Raw genomic sequence first — 20964 nt, 5'->3', positions numbered from 1 at the left:
AGTTGACTAACAGAACAGGGCGTCTTGTGAAAGAGCACCGTAGGAACTTGATATTCAACTAGTCATTTTACTCACCTTCTGGTAGCCTCTCATAAGCAATAAGCATGGTGATCACTGGTCGGTTGGTTTTACTTCATAACTTTCATCGTAAGTTTTACTTCATACTCATTCACTGTTACTTCATAGGAAGTGGCTACGTTTACGGCGCCGTAAATACAGCCGTTCCATGCCTTTTTTTTAATCTTTACGTCGCTTTTACTGCGCATGCGCGCTGGTGCGTATTTTTTCTTTTTTCACCTTCTCTTTGAAAGAAAAAGTGAATATATAACTTCTAAATTCAATCGCCTTTGCCAAGTGAGTTAGTGGCGCGTGCGATTTTTGTCTGACTCTTACTCCCAAGGATGTGAGTTCGATACCACCAGGAGGTGATTCTTTTTTTAAACTAAATTCTAACCCGAAGTGACTCAATCGTTAGGCTACGCATGTTTGTGGCCGTTCAGTTTAGTTTGTTTTTAGTTCTGAACATCACAACGAAAAATCAGTATGATATATGATTAACACAGCAGAGGTCTAGAAAAAGGTTTCTGGATATCAAACCTCAATCGTCGTAGGCTACTGTGTGATGTGCAGTCTAACCATAGAAAGAGCTCAACACCTGCTCTCCTGGGCTACATTGAAACGGGCTTTTGCCTGAGGATGGGTTTCTTTTATGTCCGGTTTTCTTTCTCCATCCTATTATTATGACTGCTCATCCACATCAATATTGGAACTGGCAAATTCAATCCGTAACACTTTTCATTAGGCTGTCATTTATTACTACATGTGTGCTTCTCTCTGTTTTTGTTTTATTTTTTGCTATTTGTTTTTTTGGGTTTTGTGGCCGTGCTAACTACTGATATATAGCCTACTACATAATTTTTCATTCAGGCACGTTTTAAACCTTTCAAGGTTTTGCCACCTTTTCCCGTTCGTTAACGTGCTGGTAGGTTTATATCGATTTTTGTAGTTAGTATCTTTTTCGTCCCGGACGCGTTAATGACGAAAAGTAAAATGATTGATTGATTGAAGGTAGAAGCGACAAAATGCGGACGTTATAGGCTAGCGTGCATGATACCGAAACAGGACAATCAGTTTAAAATATGGCACGGCCGTAAGCCCGTAACACCTTAAATCAATTTTTTATAAATTTAGAACGAAGAGGAAAAAAAGGCTAGCGACTTTTTCTAAATTCATAAAAATTTTAGGTGTTACGACCGTGCCATATTTTAAACTGATTATCCTGCTTTGCTATCATGCATGCTATAACCAGTGGCGTACGGTATAGCCAAAAAAAAAATTTGGGGGGGCCAAATATTTAATGAATTGAAGAGAACGACAAAGTGTTTGATTTAAGACATCGCCACCTGTGCAATGGCGTATCCTGGTGGCTTAAGCAAGGGAAGCAATAAAGCTGTTGGGGGGTTAGAGCGTGCCATCAGTTATCGTCACACCTGGTCTTTGAATGCCACGAGCCCACGATTAACATTCTTAATATGACAGAAAATATCGGCAAAGTAGGCCATGCCGTATAGAAAACTTTTACTCTCGAACAATTTTGAGAGGGGACTTCCTTTTGCTTTCAAAAGAGTTGATACTTCATTTTTTAGCTGCTGCAGTCGTTTTAAAACTTCTCTAGATAACCAACGTACCTCAGAATGACAGCCTACAAAAGTACTCCGTCATCTGACCCTACTTCTTGACAGAGCGCTTTAAATGTACGGTGGTTTACAGCTCTGCTTTTGATGAAATTAACGACTTTCACGCAATTCGTCAGAATTTTCTTGATACTTGCTCGTAAAGTTTTTGCTGCTAAGGCGTAGGCTACCTGTGCAAGAAGCAATGGGTAACAACCATGAGAGGAGCTTCGTTTTTTACTAAAGCAGCAAATCCGGGTTTGTTCCCAAGCATAGCTGGTGCTCTATCCGTGCATATAACTTAGAACAAAGTATATTTTTTTCTCTAAAATTCATCAAGGTAATCACGGACCCCCAAATGCTTTCTCACGGACCCCCAAGGGGTCCGCGAACCCCAGGTTGGGAACCACTGCTTTAAAGCATAGCCTATGCGAAGTTTCTATGAATTAAACATGATTTTGTTCTGACATAAATTTACAGAGCCTTTACATTTCTAATAATTTACTTGAAAACAAAAGCAAAGTAGGTTACGTTAGCCTAATCCAAAAACTTTTCATGTCATTGTGTTTTGTCAATAAAAAGAACACTTCAAATTTATTACATATATTAGTAGGCTACCAACGCAAACCTTTGCTTTTTGTTCTAAATAGACATAGTGGCTCAGAGTAAGTTTTGAGTAGCCTACCGCAATCGTTTCAATCTCAGAATATCGCAGCAACAAAATTAGTCGAACAACGCTACTGCTGGCCAAGCTTTTTTAACAACATGGATTAACTGTCGAAAATATGTTGTATCAAAGAGTGACGCAAAATTAGGTCAGCGAGTCATAATCCCCACTGTTGCATTGTGCGGGGACATTTGTTATTGATGAAATATATCCATCTGCGATCACCAGCGCTGTAAGTCTTGTTTGTAATATAATATGTTTATTTTAACAAAGTCTTAATCCGAAGTGCTAATTTACATCGGCTGGCAATAGGCTATTGTCGTTTTTATGTCGATTCGATGTTGTCGGACATTGAATCGTTGTTAAAAAGGAGAACTAGGTTAGTTGACATCCAAGGGGAAAACATTTTTTGATCATATTTTGCAAAAATTATGCTTCTTTTAGTAATGTCCTTCACATCATTGAAATACTTATTTTATTACCTCGCCGTCATCGTCAACACAATCATGTCGAGCGTTGTTTTTCGTTGCTAAAAAGAATTCTAGGGAGTGGCAAACTTCTTTAAAATCAGCCACATTGGAGACTCTCGTGCGAGTGTCGTTAGATGGTCCCGCAGTAATTCGTTGTCGTTCTCTTCAATTCATTAAATATTTGGCCCCCCCAAATTTTTTTTCTGGCTACGCCACTGGTTATAGCGTGCATGATAGCAAAGCAGGACAATCAGTTTAAAATATGGCACGGTCGTAACACCCAAAAATTTTATGAATTTAGAAAAAATCACTAGCTTTTTTCCTCTTCGTTCTAAATTTATAAAATTTTTATTAAGGTGTTACGGCCGTGCCATATTTAAACTGATTGTCCTGTTTCGGTATCATGCACGCTAGCCTATAACGTCCGCATTTTGTTGCTTCTACCTTTTTCTAGACCTCTGCTGTGTTTGTCATATACTGTTTTTTCGTTGTGATGGTCAGAACTAAAAACAAACTAAACTGAACGGCCACAAAAATGCGTAGCCTAACGATTGAGTTACTTCGGGTTAGAATTTAGTTTAAAAAAAGAATCACCTCCTGGTGGTATCGAACTCACATCCTTGGGAGTAAGAGTCAGACAAAAATCGCACGCGCCACTGACTCACTTGGCAAAGGCGATTGAATTTAGAAGTTATGTATTCACTTTTTCTTTCAAAGAGAAGGTGAAAAAAGAAAAAATACGCACCAGCGCGCATGCGCAGTAAAAGCGACGTAAAGATTAAAAAAAAAGGCATGGATAGGCTGTATTTACGGCGCCGTAAACGTAGCCACTTCCTACTTCATAATCATAGATTTTTTTATGTGTGACAATCTATCGAACATAAAGTTCAAAACGGTGGCCTAAACCATAAGGAATGAAAAATAATTAAGTTTGATCAAGAAAAACACTACTGGGAGGCATCTATCTTGCTAAAAATACAATAAAACCCTTTCAAAAAGTCTTAACTTCAGCAGAATCTGCCCAACAAGTCGCTTTTGATGTGAAAAGTAATTTTTCTATCAATACTTCACAAAAAACTAACCTACCTCTGCGTTTTTTCGCAAAACTACCTTAGACTGACTTAGCAAATACGCGACCTAGGATCGGTTGCGTCAGCTTCAGCTTGCATTCAGATGGATCGCTTGCGACGGCTTGCGATTGTCTGAGTGCAAACGCACGAAATACGCACGCAATGTAAACATTCCCATTCACTTGTGTGTAATGGATCGGGCGATACGTTTTGTTGGTATGGTTACGCAAGAAAAACGCATGTAGTCTAAACGCTGCTTAACCCTTTTAAAATGTTTGTGGAAACTGCGATTAGGGTCAAATCATTTATTTCAACAAGAAAATTGCAATTTGTAACCCAATGTCTCAAAAACTCATGTATTTTTGATATAAGGTGCACTTGAATGAGCTAAATCCGATAAAAGAAATTTCAGTGAAATCCATCGAGAAATAGCGAAGCTACACTGATTTGATTGTACCACTAGAGGCGCTGTGCGCGATAAGGTGAAAATGCAAATATTGATAAATTCGCCGTTCTAATGCTAGGAATGTGGCGAAAACTGGTAATGTACCATTTTTGAGGGTGTAGAATTCAAAAATGAGGTCAAATTAAGCAAAAAAGACTTGCAAATGGGTCAAAACTGGGATTTTATTTTCAAAAGTGACCCATTTCAAGCGCGTGCCCTCCAAAAAGGGGACGATGTTTTGAAAAAATAAAAATAGTAAAATGACCTTCGGGAATCAAGGAATCATGTCCAATATTCAAAATAGGTGCCCCAATGCGTTTTATAGACAAATTTTAAATTTTAACATTGCAATGAAAAAAACTCTGAAATAGCACAAAATACTGTAATTTAGTGATCAAATTCAAACATGAAAAGTTTTTACAATTTTTCATACAGTTTTTACAAGTTTTTTACAACTCATTAGGGCACCTATTTTGAATATTGGACATGATTCCTTGATTCCTGAAGGTTATTTTCCTATTTTTATTTTTTCGAAACATCATCCCCTTTTCGGAGGGCTCGCGCTTGAAATGGGTCACTTTTGAAAATAAAATCCCAGTTTTGACCCATTTGCAAGTCTTTTTTTCTTAATTTGACCTCATTTTTGAATTCTACACCCCCAAAAATTGTACATTACCAGTTTTCGCCACATTCCTAGCATTAGAACTGCGAATTTTATCAATATTTGTATTTTTACCATATCGTGCACAGCGCCTCTAGTGGTACAATCAAATCAGTATAGCTCCCCCATTTCTCGATGGATTTCACTGAAATTTCTTTTATCAGATTTAGCTCATTCAAGTGCACCTTATATCAAAAATTCATGAGTTTTTGAGACATTGGGTTACACCCCTTGTTGAATTATAATGATTTGACCCATTAGCGACTTCGGCTTTTTTTAATTATTTCTCTCGATCTTTTCAAGGTACGAACTGACGGTACGAATTGTTCATGGTTCGAATTAGGTTGCACCCTTACTAGCTCACTAATGTTTTGAAAACCCTGCTTGTTTTGTCACTTTTAACAGTTTTGGGTTGCCTTTTCAGGTGTATTGTGGCATCATTCAAACAAGATTTGATAATTGTGATTATTTTTTGCATTGAATTTATATCTTACTTTAAATACAATATCAAATTGGCATACATCGTGAATGCATATGTTCATTAGTGTTTACACAAAGCAACATGGATAATTGGGGTAAGATTAAAATTGTTGTTTCTGAAATTGTTTCAGCCAGCTAACTTGCTTTTTTGAAATTATAAAGCATCTATATATTTATAATAAGCGTTGAAATAAAAACATTGAACATTGGAAATATAATTTATCATAAGAATGTAAGGAATAAATGCTAAAATTTAATGTGACTGACATTGTCTTTCAGCGGTGAATGCTGGTTATGTGGCTAGTCTGATACAGACGTTGGCGATTATTGGCTTTCACATCTCTGCACAGATTTAACACTCATATTATATAAATCCTTGGTTTTGTTTGTGTTTTATTCAGACTATTCTAATATGCTATTAATCTTTGATAGCTGACCTCTGCTTTTTGTGAACTTTTCTAATTATATACTGCTGCATTTTCTGGATCCCCATATCTAGAAATAGGCATGAATAGTCTCACTGTAACATCGTTATCCAGTCTACATTGTTGTCTCTGAATTGTACTATAACATTTCCAGCAAAGTCTAAAAGTAAAAGCTCATTGGACATCTGTCATGACAGTCCTTGTGGTTGCAGGTTGTTGGTTTTAAGTTTCTTATCTTGTCCCAGCATGAAAAAAAGGCTGTGTATATATATATATATATGTTTAGATTATGGTGGCTTATAACCTATAGATCTTTTAAAAACCTTTTTTTGTACCATGAAAGTGGTCAGTTTTAAATGCATTTTAGTATTGAGTACACTGGTAGTAATAACTAGGCTATTCATTTTCAAAGTGTTGAATGTTAAAAATAGATCTAAAATCCCTGTCCCTTAATCAAATCAGTGAAGAAATGTCATGACTTATTAACCCGGCAACAGAAGGTTTACTTACAGGTACGGTAATTACGTTAACAATATAAGCCTGTATGATCTATTAAGATGATGAGGATTTTGAACCTGCTGTTCCTGAGGGTAATATCTTGTCAGACAAATGGGAAGGAGAAGATGAGGATGGTGCTTTGAAGGATAATTGGGATGATGAAGAAGAGGAAAAAAAGCCAAAAAAAATTGAGAGTGGGTTTAATTTCAATTTAAACAAAACTTTGTCATTAACTGTTAAGTATTTAATGTATATATATAATATAATGGTGGAGTTGTGGAGTTTGCTCTTTGTATGCATATGTACATTGTACATGTTTACTCATTGCCACTTGCCAGGTTAGATGTGTATATCAAAGCTAAAAATTTTGTATTGATACAAGTTTTTCCAACAAATGGTGCAAGTAATAGTGGGTAGCCTATTAATGCATAAAGTAAAAGTTATACATTCTAGGTAGAACATGAATGTCAGCATAGTTACAAATTGGCATACGTAGCAAGGCGATCTTCATATTCTATTAAGTGTTTTGGCCAGCCACTGCTTTAAAAAAGCATCAAGCTAACGTCCTTTTGGGTTTTCAACAATTCCTAACCTTGTCTAACCTATCCCCAAATACCTGGGGGTAGTCCTTGACAGGTCACTCACCTATTGTCAACAGCTGAAATCACTACACAAAAAGATTTCATCACATGCACAGTTTAGTTAAGGCGACTGGGTGAGATGCAGGAGTTGATACCTTGTGCACTGTCACCATTATGACAGTCTACACTCCAGATGAATACTCTTATTGTTTTGCTCCAACATGGGCAATATAAGGAATTTGATACTTTTTATTTGATAATAATTGTAAACAGTTTTTTTTTATCATTTTTCAGCTCCGAAACCAAAGCAAGAGCCCAAAAAAGGTGGGAAAAAATATCTAAATCAAAAGTTAAAAGAAAAAGAAGCTGAAGAAAAACGACTAGTTGAAGAAAGAAAGTTAAAAAATATGACTGAAACACCAGAAGAGAAAATGGCGAACCGACTTCTTGCTCAAAAGTTATCAGAAGAATCAGAATTAGAAATGATGAAAGGACAATTTAGTAAGTTTTATAACTGCAACACTTTTTTAAATTGTTCTGCACTGTTATAAAGCTTCATGACTTAAGCATATGTTATGACAACTGTATTGTTATCGAATTATGATCTCAGAATATGAGTTGCAAATAGTAACATTAAAAATGTAATGTTTAGCTCTTTGAAGAAGTCGTCATTTTTGATAGACAAACCAGAAGAAACTGGAAACGCTGGCAAAGCTTTTTTAGGTATACAGCAAACACTTAAATACCTGACCGAGTACGTGTTCGTTGCCACAATGTGTGTTTTTGTGTGTTCAATACTTACAAGCTATGTAAGCATTACTACCTTTGCAGATAATGAAGAGATTGACCCCACCAACATAACAATTGATTCGTTTCAACCAAGAACTAAAGAAGATTTTACAAAATTTGCCACTCTTTTAAAAGACAAATTATTGACACTTGAGAACTCGCCACATTATTTTTACCTTCTGGAAACCGTCATCTCTTCGGCAGTAATAAAATGTAAGCTCTAAACATATTTTATTAACTATTATTCAATTTGGCAGTAATCCTTTGTACATTAGGGTGCACCAAACGCCCCTAGGTAACCCTACCAAGCCTAACTTTTTTTTGGTGGTGAGGCTTCCTAAGAAAATGATATCTACAAATTTTTAGGTTGATTTGACCAAAACTGAGCTCCCACATTAATATTTGTCGTTTAGGTGGTGCACGTGTGCTGTGAAAGCCTAAAATTTGGCCAAAATATCATTTCTCAACATCCAGTAGAGCTAGCTCTGTTATTTAGCACCAAAAGATGTGAAATCACCCTGTTTGTATCAGTGTGTGAAACTAAATATGCTAAATATAAATATTCTTGACGAAATTGAACAAAAACATAGTTTGGAGTGAATATAGAAAAGGCCAAGCAATTGCTCTATAAGCTATCACTAAAGTCACAAATCCAGTTTTTGAAATTTTACGTATCATGACTAAGTAGTAGTCGTATGCATTAACAAACCAACCAAGCTGAATGATCCTAATAATGCAGTAATATTAACAATTACAGTATGTATATTATATATTATTTCAAAGTTAGGAACCATGATTGTGAAACCAAGGTTCTCGAACGTTGATTGGGTGTTGCATGTCTGGCGTTTTCAACCACTTGCAACACATTTTCGAACTTTTGCTCTTTATCTGCAGAGCCAATGAAATCATGACAAAGCTTCACACCGCGTTCAGCTGCGTCATTCACAACACTGATGCTGCTTACAATAGCTTTTATCTCATTGTAATTATTTTCCAACTGCCAATATTCCACGGGCTTGCCAAGGAAGTCCTGTTTTATTCTCATAATTTTGAAAAAAGACCATGAATCCATTCCAATATGATCAGACAAATCGTCCGAAACTTTTGTTGGCATGCTTGGAAAGCTAGGTTTTCCAAAGCCTGTGCCAAACCTTTTGGTGCACTGATCAGCTCCATCCACTCGGGACTCAAACAACTTTGCAACCATCCTCTTCTTGACATCAGTAGTGGTAGTGCTACTGAAAAGAGCCAACGGTACAAGCTCTTCAGTGAGATACCACAGATGGCTGCCAAAGGACTTACTGGCAAACTTCGCGACAACATCATCAACACTTGAGTAGCGGATCAAAGAATTGATGAACGCTTGGTCACTTCCTGGGGCAGTGAATGGCACAGGTGCTGTCAGCCACCACGGAATGTAACAGAATACAACAAATTGCACAAAACGATGTATATATTTTCTCTGATTGCCCTATGGCAAAGATGGCACCTTTTGGAAGCTCATTTTGAATCTTGCCTCCCATCAGGTCGAGCTTCATTGCATACATTATCTTCGCCATCCACTTGGCTTTATGCAATGCACCAGGTTTACGAAAAGAGGAAAAGTGTTGTATCGACTCTCCATCGCTGAGATACAAAAGAACAAGAGTTACAAGCTCCTTATAGTCGCCTCTACTATATGTCTCCTGGATATAATCTTCGCAAAGGTTTACAATTCCCAATTTTAAAGGCAATAATGCAGCCGGTATTTGAGGAAAGTCAATATTTTCTGTATTTTGGTGTGTTAGTGCGAAAAATTTTTCTTTGAATCTTTGAAATATTGTGACTTCAGGACTCTTGGAAACTTCAATTTTTAAACCGTCCCACACATGGGTCAATACAACTTCGCCTATGTGGTGACGGCATGCAAACCATAAAAGAGGCTTGTCTAGTTCTCTTTGTAGTGCCACACAACCTGCAGTTTTGGAACCAGTATTTGAGCTTGTTGTGTCGAAGACCATGCCTGCTAGACAATGTTTGGCATTCCACTTTGTCAAAAGCTTGCAAGTTGCATTTGCAATTAGATCTCCAGCTCTCTCGGATGACTTGTGAGGAAGTGCAGGCACGCCTAGCAATTTGGTTCCACCAACACCCGCCAAGAGAACAGGCAATCTTTCGATTTTAGTAGTTCTGTGCAGCGTGTCCATCAGTTTGCCGTCCCAATGTATATATTTGCAACTGAAGGTGGAGACCAGTTTTCAGCTATCTTGTCAGCGATGGAATTCACAGCTTCAATCCTGTACCTCTCAGTTGAAGTATAGCTGAGATTCAGTGTTTTTGGATCTCCATCAACTGACTTTATAATCTCCTGCATGACAGATATGGCTGTTGAAGAAACATTGTTCCTCACTGATGCCTGGACCACACGTGGGTTTTCAAAACATCAGGCGGTATATTTACCAAGCAACCAATTTTCACAGACCTCTTGTGAGATCTGGAAGGACCAGGGAATGAAACAGAATCATCCGATAATTCTTCATTTGGGACGTGTTCTTCTTCAGAGCTGGAGTTATTGTTTAAATGAACCACTGAACATTCAGCATTCTCTATCCTTGCTCTTTTTTCTATTCTTTTAAACTCTTGCTCTCTTCTCTTCTGCACCTTTCTTTCTGTGTCACTAAAGTTCTTATCAACTCTTCCCATAGTTGCTGTTCTGTCATTGATCATGGACTCAAGAAACTTTTTATCTTCTTCATTCTTCAATATTGCCATGACATTTCTGGGCCAAAATTTCATAGTTTTACCAAGGGATGCCTTAAAATTATCTATTCTCTGTTTAGACTTTCCTTCTATCCTCCAATAACGTTTTCGAATTTTTATTAAGCTCTCCATGTTGACATACAAATTCTCAACTTCCTCAGCCATTTTTTGCGGAAAAAGAGTCAGTATTCTTGCCTTGTCATAGATTTCCTGTACTATTTTAACAGTGCTGTTAGCCGCCCCACGGCGGTCACTCTTTTCTAGGGTTCGTGATGGTTTGGAAATGGGCTAAAAAGCACAGTAAAACTTGTTGAGATGTAGGCAATCGACATCCTTTTATCAACTTGTCCTCTTCTGCAGCAATTGTTCCAAGGAGAATAAATTCCATCTCTTCGGCAGCATTATCAAATTTAAACTTGGGCATTATGTTACTTTGTAGATAGTAATAATATGGTTTTACAATCTGCAATGAAAAACAATAAATTTTAGATAATACTTGTCAGAGTTACACAATTGTGTTCATTCTATATAATGAATAACGGTTACTGCCCTCTAGTGTCCAAAATACTAAAAAGTAACAATAAAAATAAACTCTTTACCCACAAACATGTCAAGAAATATTGTCAGTTATGTGTTGGCCACTAGAGGCGGTATTGCGCTAGGGGAGAGGACAAAATTGCTTTCATCTTGGCTCCCCTTGCCTGAATTTAAACAATTTTTTTATCAATACTGCAGAATGAGGAGCATCTTTTCAAAGTAAGTATACTGTCATATCTAAAATGTAGCTCCATCTAGTGGCACATTTGTGTAAAAAAAATGCTCAATCTCCTTAGAAAATGGCTGTGTGGGAGGCCAAAACTTAATGAATTTACAAATAAATTTCCAGAAGTTATTTTCTAAGCTAACCTCACCCACAAAAAAAAGTTAGGGTGTGTAGTAGGGTGTACCATTTTTCAAAAAGTTTTTAGAAATTAGTGCGGCTATGTATCACGGGTTTCCACTTTTGTTAAAAAGTATTTTGGTGGAGTTTCAGAATTTTCCCGCCAAAACTGTGGTTCTGCCGCCATTTTTTCAAAATGGCGGCCGGATGAGATATCATGAAGATCTACAGCCTTAAACTGGCGCAATGTGATCATGTAATATGTCGATTACAGGGTTTTTGGGGTCACAGAACACGAATCTGAAGTCAAAAACGCTCTACGGCAACAATTTTGTAAAGTGAATTTTGACATATTGATGTGACCACACTGTTTTGGACTGCAGATTTACATGAAAAAAGCATCTTATTGTCATTTTAACGTTAACCAAAAGGTTCGAAAAACAGAAGTAAACTCTCCCAACTGGGTAAATGCCTTAATTCTACACGACGAAGATCATCATTAGCTACAGTGACTCGAAGAGTAGCTAGTGATCCTACCCAAGTTACAAGATTCAGATCAGTTATGCCACTGAATGAGACGGCCGGTGAAGCATACGCGTCATTGGCACAAACACTAAAAAGAAAGTACTTCCTCATTGGGAACACTAGCACAGACTAGGTGTTTCTAAGCTTCCTAAAAGCTCTGACGTTCTAGCTAGGCTGTTGTTCCTCAGAGACGAAAGTCACAGAACGATCAACCAATCCATCGTGATAGCAAGGGAGGAAATTCGCCAGGTATGGAAACATCATTTTGGCGTGGGTTTGGTATTTAGTAAGAAGAACGAGAAACAATCTGGAACAGAGAAGGAATCGTGTAAGGTTATTGTTAAAATGCGGATATAGACCGGCATCTGAGGAGTTTGTATGAAACTTGGTATCAACTAGAACTTGATTCTAGGCGTGAGAGGAATAAAAGTGATTTATTTAAAAAACGTTAGCGTGATATAGAAGAAAAGCTCAATGATGCTCTGAATATATCTAAGACTACCTCGCAGTCAATTCTCATGCATTCTGGTATCATTGACTGGGAGACAGATCTGGAACATCTGAAAAATCAGCTCCAGCGAGATCAATTAGGTTGCGCATTGTGCACAGATGCTCTGCAGAAGAGATGGGACTTAGCTAGAGAAAAACTACACGTGCAGCTGGTGAAAGGAAATAGAAAGAGGATGTTGCTGACCTTAAAACAGTGATGTTGGAGTAGGTTACAGATGAAGAAACATAAAGTGACAACTGGAAAACTCCTGAAAGGAAGAGAAAGAAAATGAATATTATGTTGCGTACAGCTTTAACATCTGATCGACTTGGATTGAGCTATCGGCAAAGAACAATGTTCGTGGCTGCTGTGGCTCGAGCGTCCGGCATACAAGTCTGATATAAATATCTCAGCCACAATAGCTCATACTGGCTAATAAGACTAGGTCCTCTCACTCCCAAAATATCAGAGATGAGTTCCAGGCCCCTGATTTGGAAATATTTCACTGAGACGGTAAGATTCTGAAAATGAGAGGATATGTTTCATCAGAACGGTTAACTGTGTATATATATGTGTCTGGCGTTAGTTTTGATGATGAAGATAATGCAGAAATGAAGCAGCTGCTGGGAGTGAGATACCAGACGGCACCGGATTATCTCAGCAACAGGCCGTAATAAAGTTGGTAGAAGACTAGAGAGTGAAAAGTGCCATTGATGATATGTTGTTTGATACGACTGCAGCCAATTCAGGGAGGTGGCAACTGGCAAGGTGCTTGCACATTGCTGGAGGCACAATTGGGAAAGCAATTTGGAACTTACTGATTAAGAGTGGCTACATATGCCAATTGCCAATACCAGAATGGAAAAACTTCGAAAATTTATAAGAAACTGAACAAATTCACTTTGAACGTAAGGGTGGTCAACGATATTGCGGAACGCGGGATTAAGCTATTCACTGATTCTATTGACAGGTGTTCGGACGAGAGCCACCGGCAAGCTCTCTTGCTTGTTGTGCAAAGGCACAGAGAACAGTTTTCAGATTACAAAATGCTACGTTAGCCAAACTCAATTGTCAAAGAAATTCGTCAAGAATTTAGTGAATTGGGTGTTTGCTTAACTCTGGTATTGCGTTGATGATAAGGAATAGCATGCAGAAGAAACAGGGATGGATCATGTCTGAGAGTGATTAACTCAAATTGTTTGTAAATGAATCGTGTTGTTATTTCAAAAGTTTGACAATAGTTCAGGATTATTCATTCTGGCTTGAGGTATTCTTGATCAGGTTGTGTCCATGTCTGTAAAATTTCACCATTAATTTCAAGGGGTAAAACTTCACTTTGCAAAATTGTTCTCGTAGAGCGTTTTTGATTTCAGATTCGAGTTCTGTGACCCCAAAAACCCTGTAATCGACATATTACATGATCACATTGCGCCAGTTTAAGGCTGTAGATCTTCATGATATCTCATCCGGCCGCCATTTTGAAAAAATGGCGGCAGAACCACAGTTTTGGCGGGAAAATTCTGAAACTCCACCAAAATACTTTTTAACAAAAGTGGAAACCCGTGATACATAGCCGCACTAATTTCTAAAAACATTTTGAAAAATGGTACACCCTAGTGCAGGGGTCGGCAACCTTTCTTCAGTCGCGGGCCAAAACAAAACTGCGCAGATGTCAACGGGCCGTACAAGTTTTCCATTTGCACTTCCGTTTTCTTTACTTTTCATAATATTGTTAAAATTGGCGTTCTTATCAGAGTATCTCCATATTTAGCTACTATAGGCTTATATAGATTAATATAAAGAAAATTAGTAACAATTGGTAACGAAAAACACCAAGTACTTTATTTATTGACAGCACAACATTAATGTGATATTTGATGTTGTTTCCTGCTAGAAAGTTTCTGAAGGTCAGGTGATAGGTTGGATGAGGCAAGAATCATAACATCTTGCAAGTGGTCATCAGTAAGTTGTGTTCTCAACTTGCCGTTAAATATACGGTTAATTGACTATTACTAACGCAACTCATGTAGCCTGCAACTAGCATGCAGTAAATAGGCTAATATAACCGGACTTCAAGGTGAAACTGCCAAGTAGGCCTACCTTGATGCTACCTTCTGCAAGCTTAAGCTAAATTTTGCCCCAAACCTAGTTTACTATAACAAAGCGACCCGTGATCGATAGGTCGCGGGTACAAAGGCGCTTTGTGATAATTTCCTATGCTTGGTGGATTCTAACAAGCAGCAAATTCTTCAAAGACAAGAATCACTTGTTGAAAAAAACGGAAAAATGGAACTGGGAGTAAATTATAACTCTAAAAAATAAAGTAATTTAAAAGTCTGGACCGGCTGTCACTAAAAAGGCCAATTCCTGCTTCCTAAGCTACACATATTTCTAAATTATCAACCTTCAAACAAACTAATTCTTAAAACTTCAAATCTATCAAACTATCTGTCAGGTCTGCAGCGTCGCTCTCTCTAAAATGCAGTTCGCAGAGAAAGAATATCAAGGAAATTCAAAATGGCGACAATGCCCTAACTAAGCATTGTTGCGGCATAAGTACACAGTAGGGTGTGACAGCCGCCCCATGATTTTTAAAACTTGGTTTCACAGAGCCTACCTTTTTTTTGGTGGTGAGGTTTTACCTGTATAAGATTCCTGTAAAGTTTCAAAAAAATTGGTCAAGGTTTAGAGGTGGCCCGTGGCCACTAACGTTTTTGGGGGTGCGCGATGCATTTTTAGGGGCGTTTTTGCTATATCTCAGCTCGTAGACATGATAGAAGGTCATGCTATAGCTCAATCGATGCAGTATAGGCAAGTTTATACCAAACTTGTGAACAAATGTTCAGTCTAAAATGTTTAGTTTTTGAGTTATTTGAGAAAAACCTGTTTTTTGCATATTTGTGAGAAAAATGTTCTTAGCACGTTTTCTTCTTGGGTTAAAACACATGGAAAATCAATGAATTGATGAATTCACATGTTTAGTTAATATTAAACAAAATCACAAAATACATTTGATAGCAAGGAACAGCGATGATAAAAATCACAATGTAAGAAACCAACACCGAGATGGATGTAAGTATTGTTTACGCTAATTGGGCATAGAATTTCTGCTGTTCTCAACTACTTGAAGAATATTTTGAAATGAAACTTCTGTCTTAGTAGTGTCTATAAAGTCTTGGCACAGTTTGACACCCCTTTCTGCTGCATCATTAACAACACAAAGATTTGAAACCCGTTTCTTTGCTTCACAGTAGCTGCCGTTCTGGCACCAATCGACAACACCAACACTTAAAAAGGTTGTGTCAATCCTCAAGATTCTGAAGAAGCTCCAAGAATCTTCTCCAACAAAGGAGCTCAAGTCATCTGTTGGTTTTGTAGCAACGGAAGGAAAGGAGGGTTTGCCAAAATCACTTCCTTCTCTTTTCAAAGAATGTCCAGGATCTTCGAAGCTTGTCAGCTTTTGAACAATTTTCTGCTTTGTCCCGTCAGACACACTGCTATCGAAAAGGGTAAGGGGGATAAGTTCTTCACTAAGATATCACATGTGCCACTTTAGAGCTTTAAGAGCTGCTTTGGCCATACTGCTTTCGATTTATTCATACTCGTTGACGTTGATAAGTTCTAGGTGCATTGCAAGGAGCAGAAGTTGACACAAAAGTGGTTAGCCACCATGGCACATAGGAATATACAACAAGCTGAACAAATTTTTGGATTTTCTTTAGCTGTTGCTTTGAACATATAAAACCTGCAGGAAGATCTCTAGTAATAACTTTAGTGAGAAGAACGATCTTGATGCAGTATAAAATCTTGGCCATCCATCTGGCGTGGTGACAAGCACCCGGATGTAGAAAACCTCCAAAGGTCTCAGCTCCCTCACCAAGATGCAAAAGCATTAGTTTGACTAGCTCCTCATAATCACCCCTCACAAATCCCTGTGCTAGGGCTTCATAGCAGATCTTCACAATCATCCCCTTCTTGATCCTCATATCTGCTGGCCATCGCTCTGATGGTAAGATGGACTCGCCTAGTCAAGCCTGAAGACAACATCCAGTTTGGGACACTTCTATCAAAGCTCAAAATAAAAAACATCAGTGAAGTCCTCCAATTAGGCAGACTGAGATGGCTTGGTCTCGTTGAGCGCAGCTCAAGCTGGATCTCACAGGTCAGCTGTGTTAACATCGCAGCACAGCGGGGTCAAGGTAGACCAAAACTTTCTTGGGAAGAACTTGTAAAACATGACCTTGTAGCCCTCAACATGAACTCTGTCAACCCAATAAATGAGGTGTGGAGAGGAAGACTTCGCTCTCGACAGACAGGCCACACCCTCGACATGAGGATTAATTCATGGCCTGTATAATCAAAATTGGTTGATGATGATCTTTAAACTGTGACATGGCATGTAATATAAATTAGCACTTACCACCATAAAAATTGCCTTAACAGTAAACACAATGTTAGTGTTCAGTTTCTATGCTTCTAACAAAACAAAACATGAGGTAACTTAGGTTTAAACTTTGAAGAGTTACAGCTTCTGTACTTCTCCAGGTGTTCCTAAGAAGAAAAAAAAGTGAAAATGATAAAATATTCAATTCATATGTAACAATTTTTCACAAAATTTGTGCAAAAAACGGGTTTTTCTCAAATAACTCAAAAACTAAACATTTTAGGCAAATAGTTTCTTCACAAGTCTAATACAAATTTGCTTATTCTGCATCGATTGAGCTATAGAACGACCTTCTATCATATCTAGGAGCCGAGATATAGCAAAAGCACCCCTAAAAATACATCGCGCACCCCCCAAAAACTTTAGTGGCCACGGGCCACCTCTAAACCTTGACCAATTTTTTTGAAACTTTACAGGAATCTTATACAGGTAAAACCTCACCACCAAAAAAAGGTAGGCAAATTCTAAAAAGGTCGGGGCGGCTGTCACACCCTAGTACACAGGCTACGTGATTACAAGTGAGCGTTACGGATAAATATGGAAAAGTAGAAATTGCGAAAGTTTTACATAACATTTAGTAATCTTAATTCTGTTATGTAAAACCAAATGGCAGCATAAAATAATGGGATGTTCGTTTTGGCCCGCCAACTACAATTTGCAAAAATGCTGCGGGCCGGATAATTTTGCTTGGCGGGCCGGATCCGGCCCGCGGGCCGTAGGTTGCCGACCCCTGCCCTAGTGTGTAGCATCATTTAAAAAAAATAGCTGGGCATACGGTGCACCCTATTGTACAAGTCTATGTTCTTCAACTTAAAAGTGGACAACTCAGTTCCACTAATTTTGTTTCATTTTCAGTGGACGCTGAGAGTTTAAAAAAAATATCTTCAACTATCACAGCTCTTTCAAATGAAAAGCTAAAACTAGAAAAAGTAAGTGATGATTTTTTAATCTAAACTTTAGATTCTAAAGTCTAAATAGTATGATTTCACCCCCACATCTAATACAGCTGAAGAACGTGCGATCTACTGAAAAACCTTTCAAATTATCACTCTGTTAAACTAAAGTCATATCATTGTGGCTAGAAAGTAATGTTACATAGGTTCGGTTCATGACGCTGCTACCGAGATAGTCGCTTTCAGGGCTGTGGATTACTGTGTTTAATATGTACAGTAAATAAAAAAATCTTTATTTTCCTACTTTTTAAAAGATCGCTAAGAAAACATTTTCTGTTTGACATAATATTGCACTATTTCTAGCCACCAGTGTTATGCTGAAAAGAATGATACCTGGAAGCGATACCTATTGAGATGCTTCAAAAATAGCCGTTTTCCGCCTAGAGAACTTGTAAAGGTCGCAATATTTTTTGGTGACGATTGTCTAATTTTTTTTCTGAAACTATAGTTTTTAATATCTTTTTGTCGGTTCTTTGCAGCAACAACGAAAAGGTGGAAAGAAACCTCAGAAGGCAAAGCTAGGTGGCGGTATTAAGGCAGCTAAGAATGAAGTTGCAGACGATTATTCACAATACGATGATTTCGATGATTTTATGTGATTTCGTTAAACGCCCAATCTTGCAATAATCGTAGTCAACAAGCGTACTTATCACAATCAGTATAAATGTTTCACAATCATCTAAAAATCCAAACGTTTGTGTGTAATATTAGTTTTTCAAACTGTCAAATATTTTTAACCTTTCCGTTTTATCTTGTGCAAGCAACTTAGAGGTGCACTACATTGTGATTAATTATGTCGGATAGCGGATAATAAGAAAACATTTCAACTGAAACCGGATATTTTTATATCGAAAATTCAACTGTGTATATCTGTATGATTTGTTTTTATATAACCCTCCACCTCCTTGATGTTAAGACACAACATAAGGCTGCTGTACAAATATAACGCCTTACAGTATGTCAAGAAAATATTGTTCCGAACCATGTTATCTTATAAAAGTATGGAGGTATAGAGAAGACACACGCACTTGTCGGAGTCTTTCCTGAACGTCCGATGTCAATCGATTATTTACTTGCAAGCATGTTTGGTATAACTTGGGTACTACGTATATAACGTCCTGATTTCGCTTGGGCATTGGGCAATCCGTGCACGGACATTTTTCCGAAAGACATTTTGCCGAAACCCATTTTGCCGAAAGGACATTATGCCGAAGGACGTAATTTTTGCTTTGCGTGAAGCTGCATTGTTAAATCAGTAGACTCTGTCAAAGAATGCGTAATAGACTTTGAAAGTTAATCAGTCTTTCCCAATTGATAGACATTCTAAAAATTGTAACAATATTTAAAAAGGCTATGTTTCTCGGCAGCTTCCAACAAGGCTTCCAACAAAAAAACACATCTAACTAATTACCGGTCAATTTCTTCACTTCCTCAAGTTAGCAAACTGTTTGAAAAAATTATTCATATCAGGTTAAGCAACTTTCTCAAAAAATATCCTACTGTATGATGCTATTAGCGATTTAGAAAGAGAGAGAAAGAGAAACCTTTTATTTTGTCTGTTGCGAAAAATAGTATACGGTACAAACATAATGTATTAGGGTGGGTCGAAATTTGGACTTTTTCTCTGATTTCATTGCTACAAACTTTTTTTCTTGCAAATAGTCATAAAACGACATTCCTGAAAATTTGTGCTTGATCGGACATCGTCTTCATTTCTAAAAACCGCGATTTATAAAGGTACCTGAAGCGATTTTTTCGAGGCTTGAAAATGCATTGTTTTTAATAAGAAGTTGTTTTCACGAGATTTGAAAACGTCATAACTTACTTAACTCTTATTGTAAAAAGATGATTTATGCGTCAACAGATTCAATATAATTAGGAGAATCTAATTCATTGTGTACTGACTCCGAAAAATGATGACGTCAGCAATGACGTCATTAAACAGTAATTTGCAAATAGCGATAAAACTGATAATCCTACATGCTTCATCTCTAAGTTATTTGATAATGAATTGATGTACTTTCTAAACATAAACATCATGCTGGTACTTGATGACGTCATATACATTATTAAATTACATTTCACTATGATGGCTTCTGGAAAATATTGCGTGTTTGGTGTTTCTGATTGATAATGGATCGTTATCAATTAGTTATGATTCGCTTGATTTTAAATAACAATATTGCTCTTTAAAGATTTGTTCCACACTGCCTTTCCGGGTGTGCAAAATTCTTTTTAACTTATTTCAACGCAATGTCTCGAATTTTATCAGGCAAAAGTGAACAGCACTGCAATGATTTAAGGATATGCTTTGGTCCGTCTTTGTACAATGGTTTACATTTTATATTGAACCAACATGAGGCATATTGAATGACTATATGCGCAACAATTATTTTTAAGTTTTCTACAATGTCGCTTGGCAATTTGTGATCACTGGTGTATAGTTTGTAGCAACGTGAAGCGAAAGTTAGCCACCACGAATGATTTAACGGACCAATCTTTGCGTACATCAGTTTAGCTGAAACATAGCCATTCCTAATGGCATTGGTAATCTCGTACAGATACCTACCTTTGATCTGTCGATAGATCTTTTACTATGTGCTCCGGTAGCAAACGATTTCCTGGCTCCATATTCACAGGTACAAATAAAGGATTGACTTCTTCAAATTTAACTCTACTTAGAAGCTTCTCTATTGGCCCTTTAAATAGTCTGTCACCACTGGTAGGTCCATCTAATGTAGCGAAGACGTGTCGAAGGGTAACTCATTGGCTGCAACTGTGCAACATGCATATAAATCAACTCACACGATGACCAAGGCGTTGTTCCAGTCCAGTTATCACACCTGATTTAAATCCAGTGTTTACATTCACGGAATCACACCCAACTACTTTGACACAATGCACCAATGCAGGTGCAGCACCATATTATATTTTTTGATACAGTCCATGAGAGCATTTGTATTATCTTCAGCTGTTCCTGATATTGGACTGACAACAGTTAAATACGGATTTCCAGGTTTCTAAACAACACTGTAGTGTTCTTCGCGAACAAAAATCTTGCCACCTGTTCTTGATGCTATCTTAACAGTTTCATCTTAATAAAGTGGGTAACGTTATCAATTACGTCATCAAGTATCAGCGTGATGTTTATGTTTGGAAAGTACATCAATTCAT

The 20964-nt window shown here is 37.6% G+C and overlaps 1 protein-coding gene across 1 annotated transcript; it reads left to right on the top strand.

The window, feature by feature from the left end:
• Window positions 1-5415: 5415 nt before the first annotated feature.
• Window positions 5416-19087, top strand: LOC145772106 (eukaryotic translation initiation factor 3 subunit J-A-like). The gene is made up of 6 exons (XM_082583941.1): window positions 5416-5561; window positions 6449-6583; window positions 7265-7471; window positions 7802-7972; window positions 17693-17766; window positions 18270-19087. Exons 1-6 carry the CDS (start codon window positions 5549-5551, stop codon window positions 18387-18389), a joined length of 720 nt encoding a protein of 239 aa, XP_082440067.1. The 5' UTR covers window positions 5416-5548; the 3' UTR covers window positions 18390-19087.
• The last annotated feature ends 1877 nt before the right edge of the window (window positions 19088-20964 follow it).

Source organism: Aplidium turbinatum, chromosome 6 (genome assembly GCF_918807975.1).
Source record: "Aplidium turbinatum chromosome 6, kaAplTurb1.1, whole genome shotgun sequence".
Taxonomy (NCBI): domain Eukaryota; kingdom Metazoa; phylum Chordata; class Ascidiacea; order Aplousobranchia; family Polyclinidae; genus Aplidium; species Aplidium turbinatum.
Note: the sequence above shows the minus strand (reverse complement) of the source record. Positions and strands in the feature narration are given on the sequence as shown.

Bases quoted from the DNA above. Each gene is read 5' to 3' on its own strand.
- LOC145772106 (XM_082583941.1), top strand. The intron at 6,584-7,264 runs GTGGGTTTAATT...ATCATTTTTCAG, and splicing joins AAAGCCAAAAAAAATTGAGA to CTCCGAAACCAAAGCAAGAG. The intron at 7,472-7,801 runs GTAAGTTTTATA...CTACCTTTGCAG, and splicing joins AATGATGAAAGGACAATTTA to ATAATGAAGAGATTGACCCC.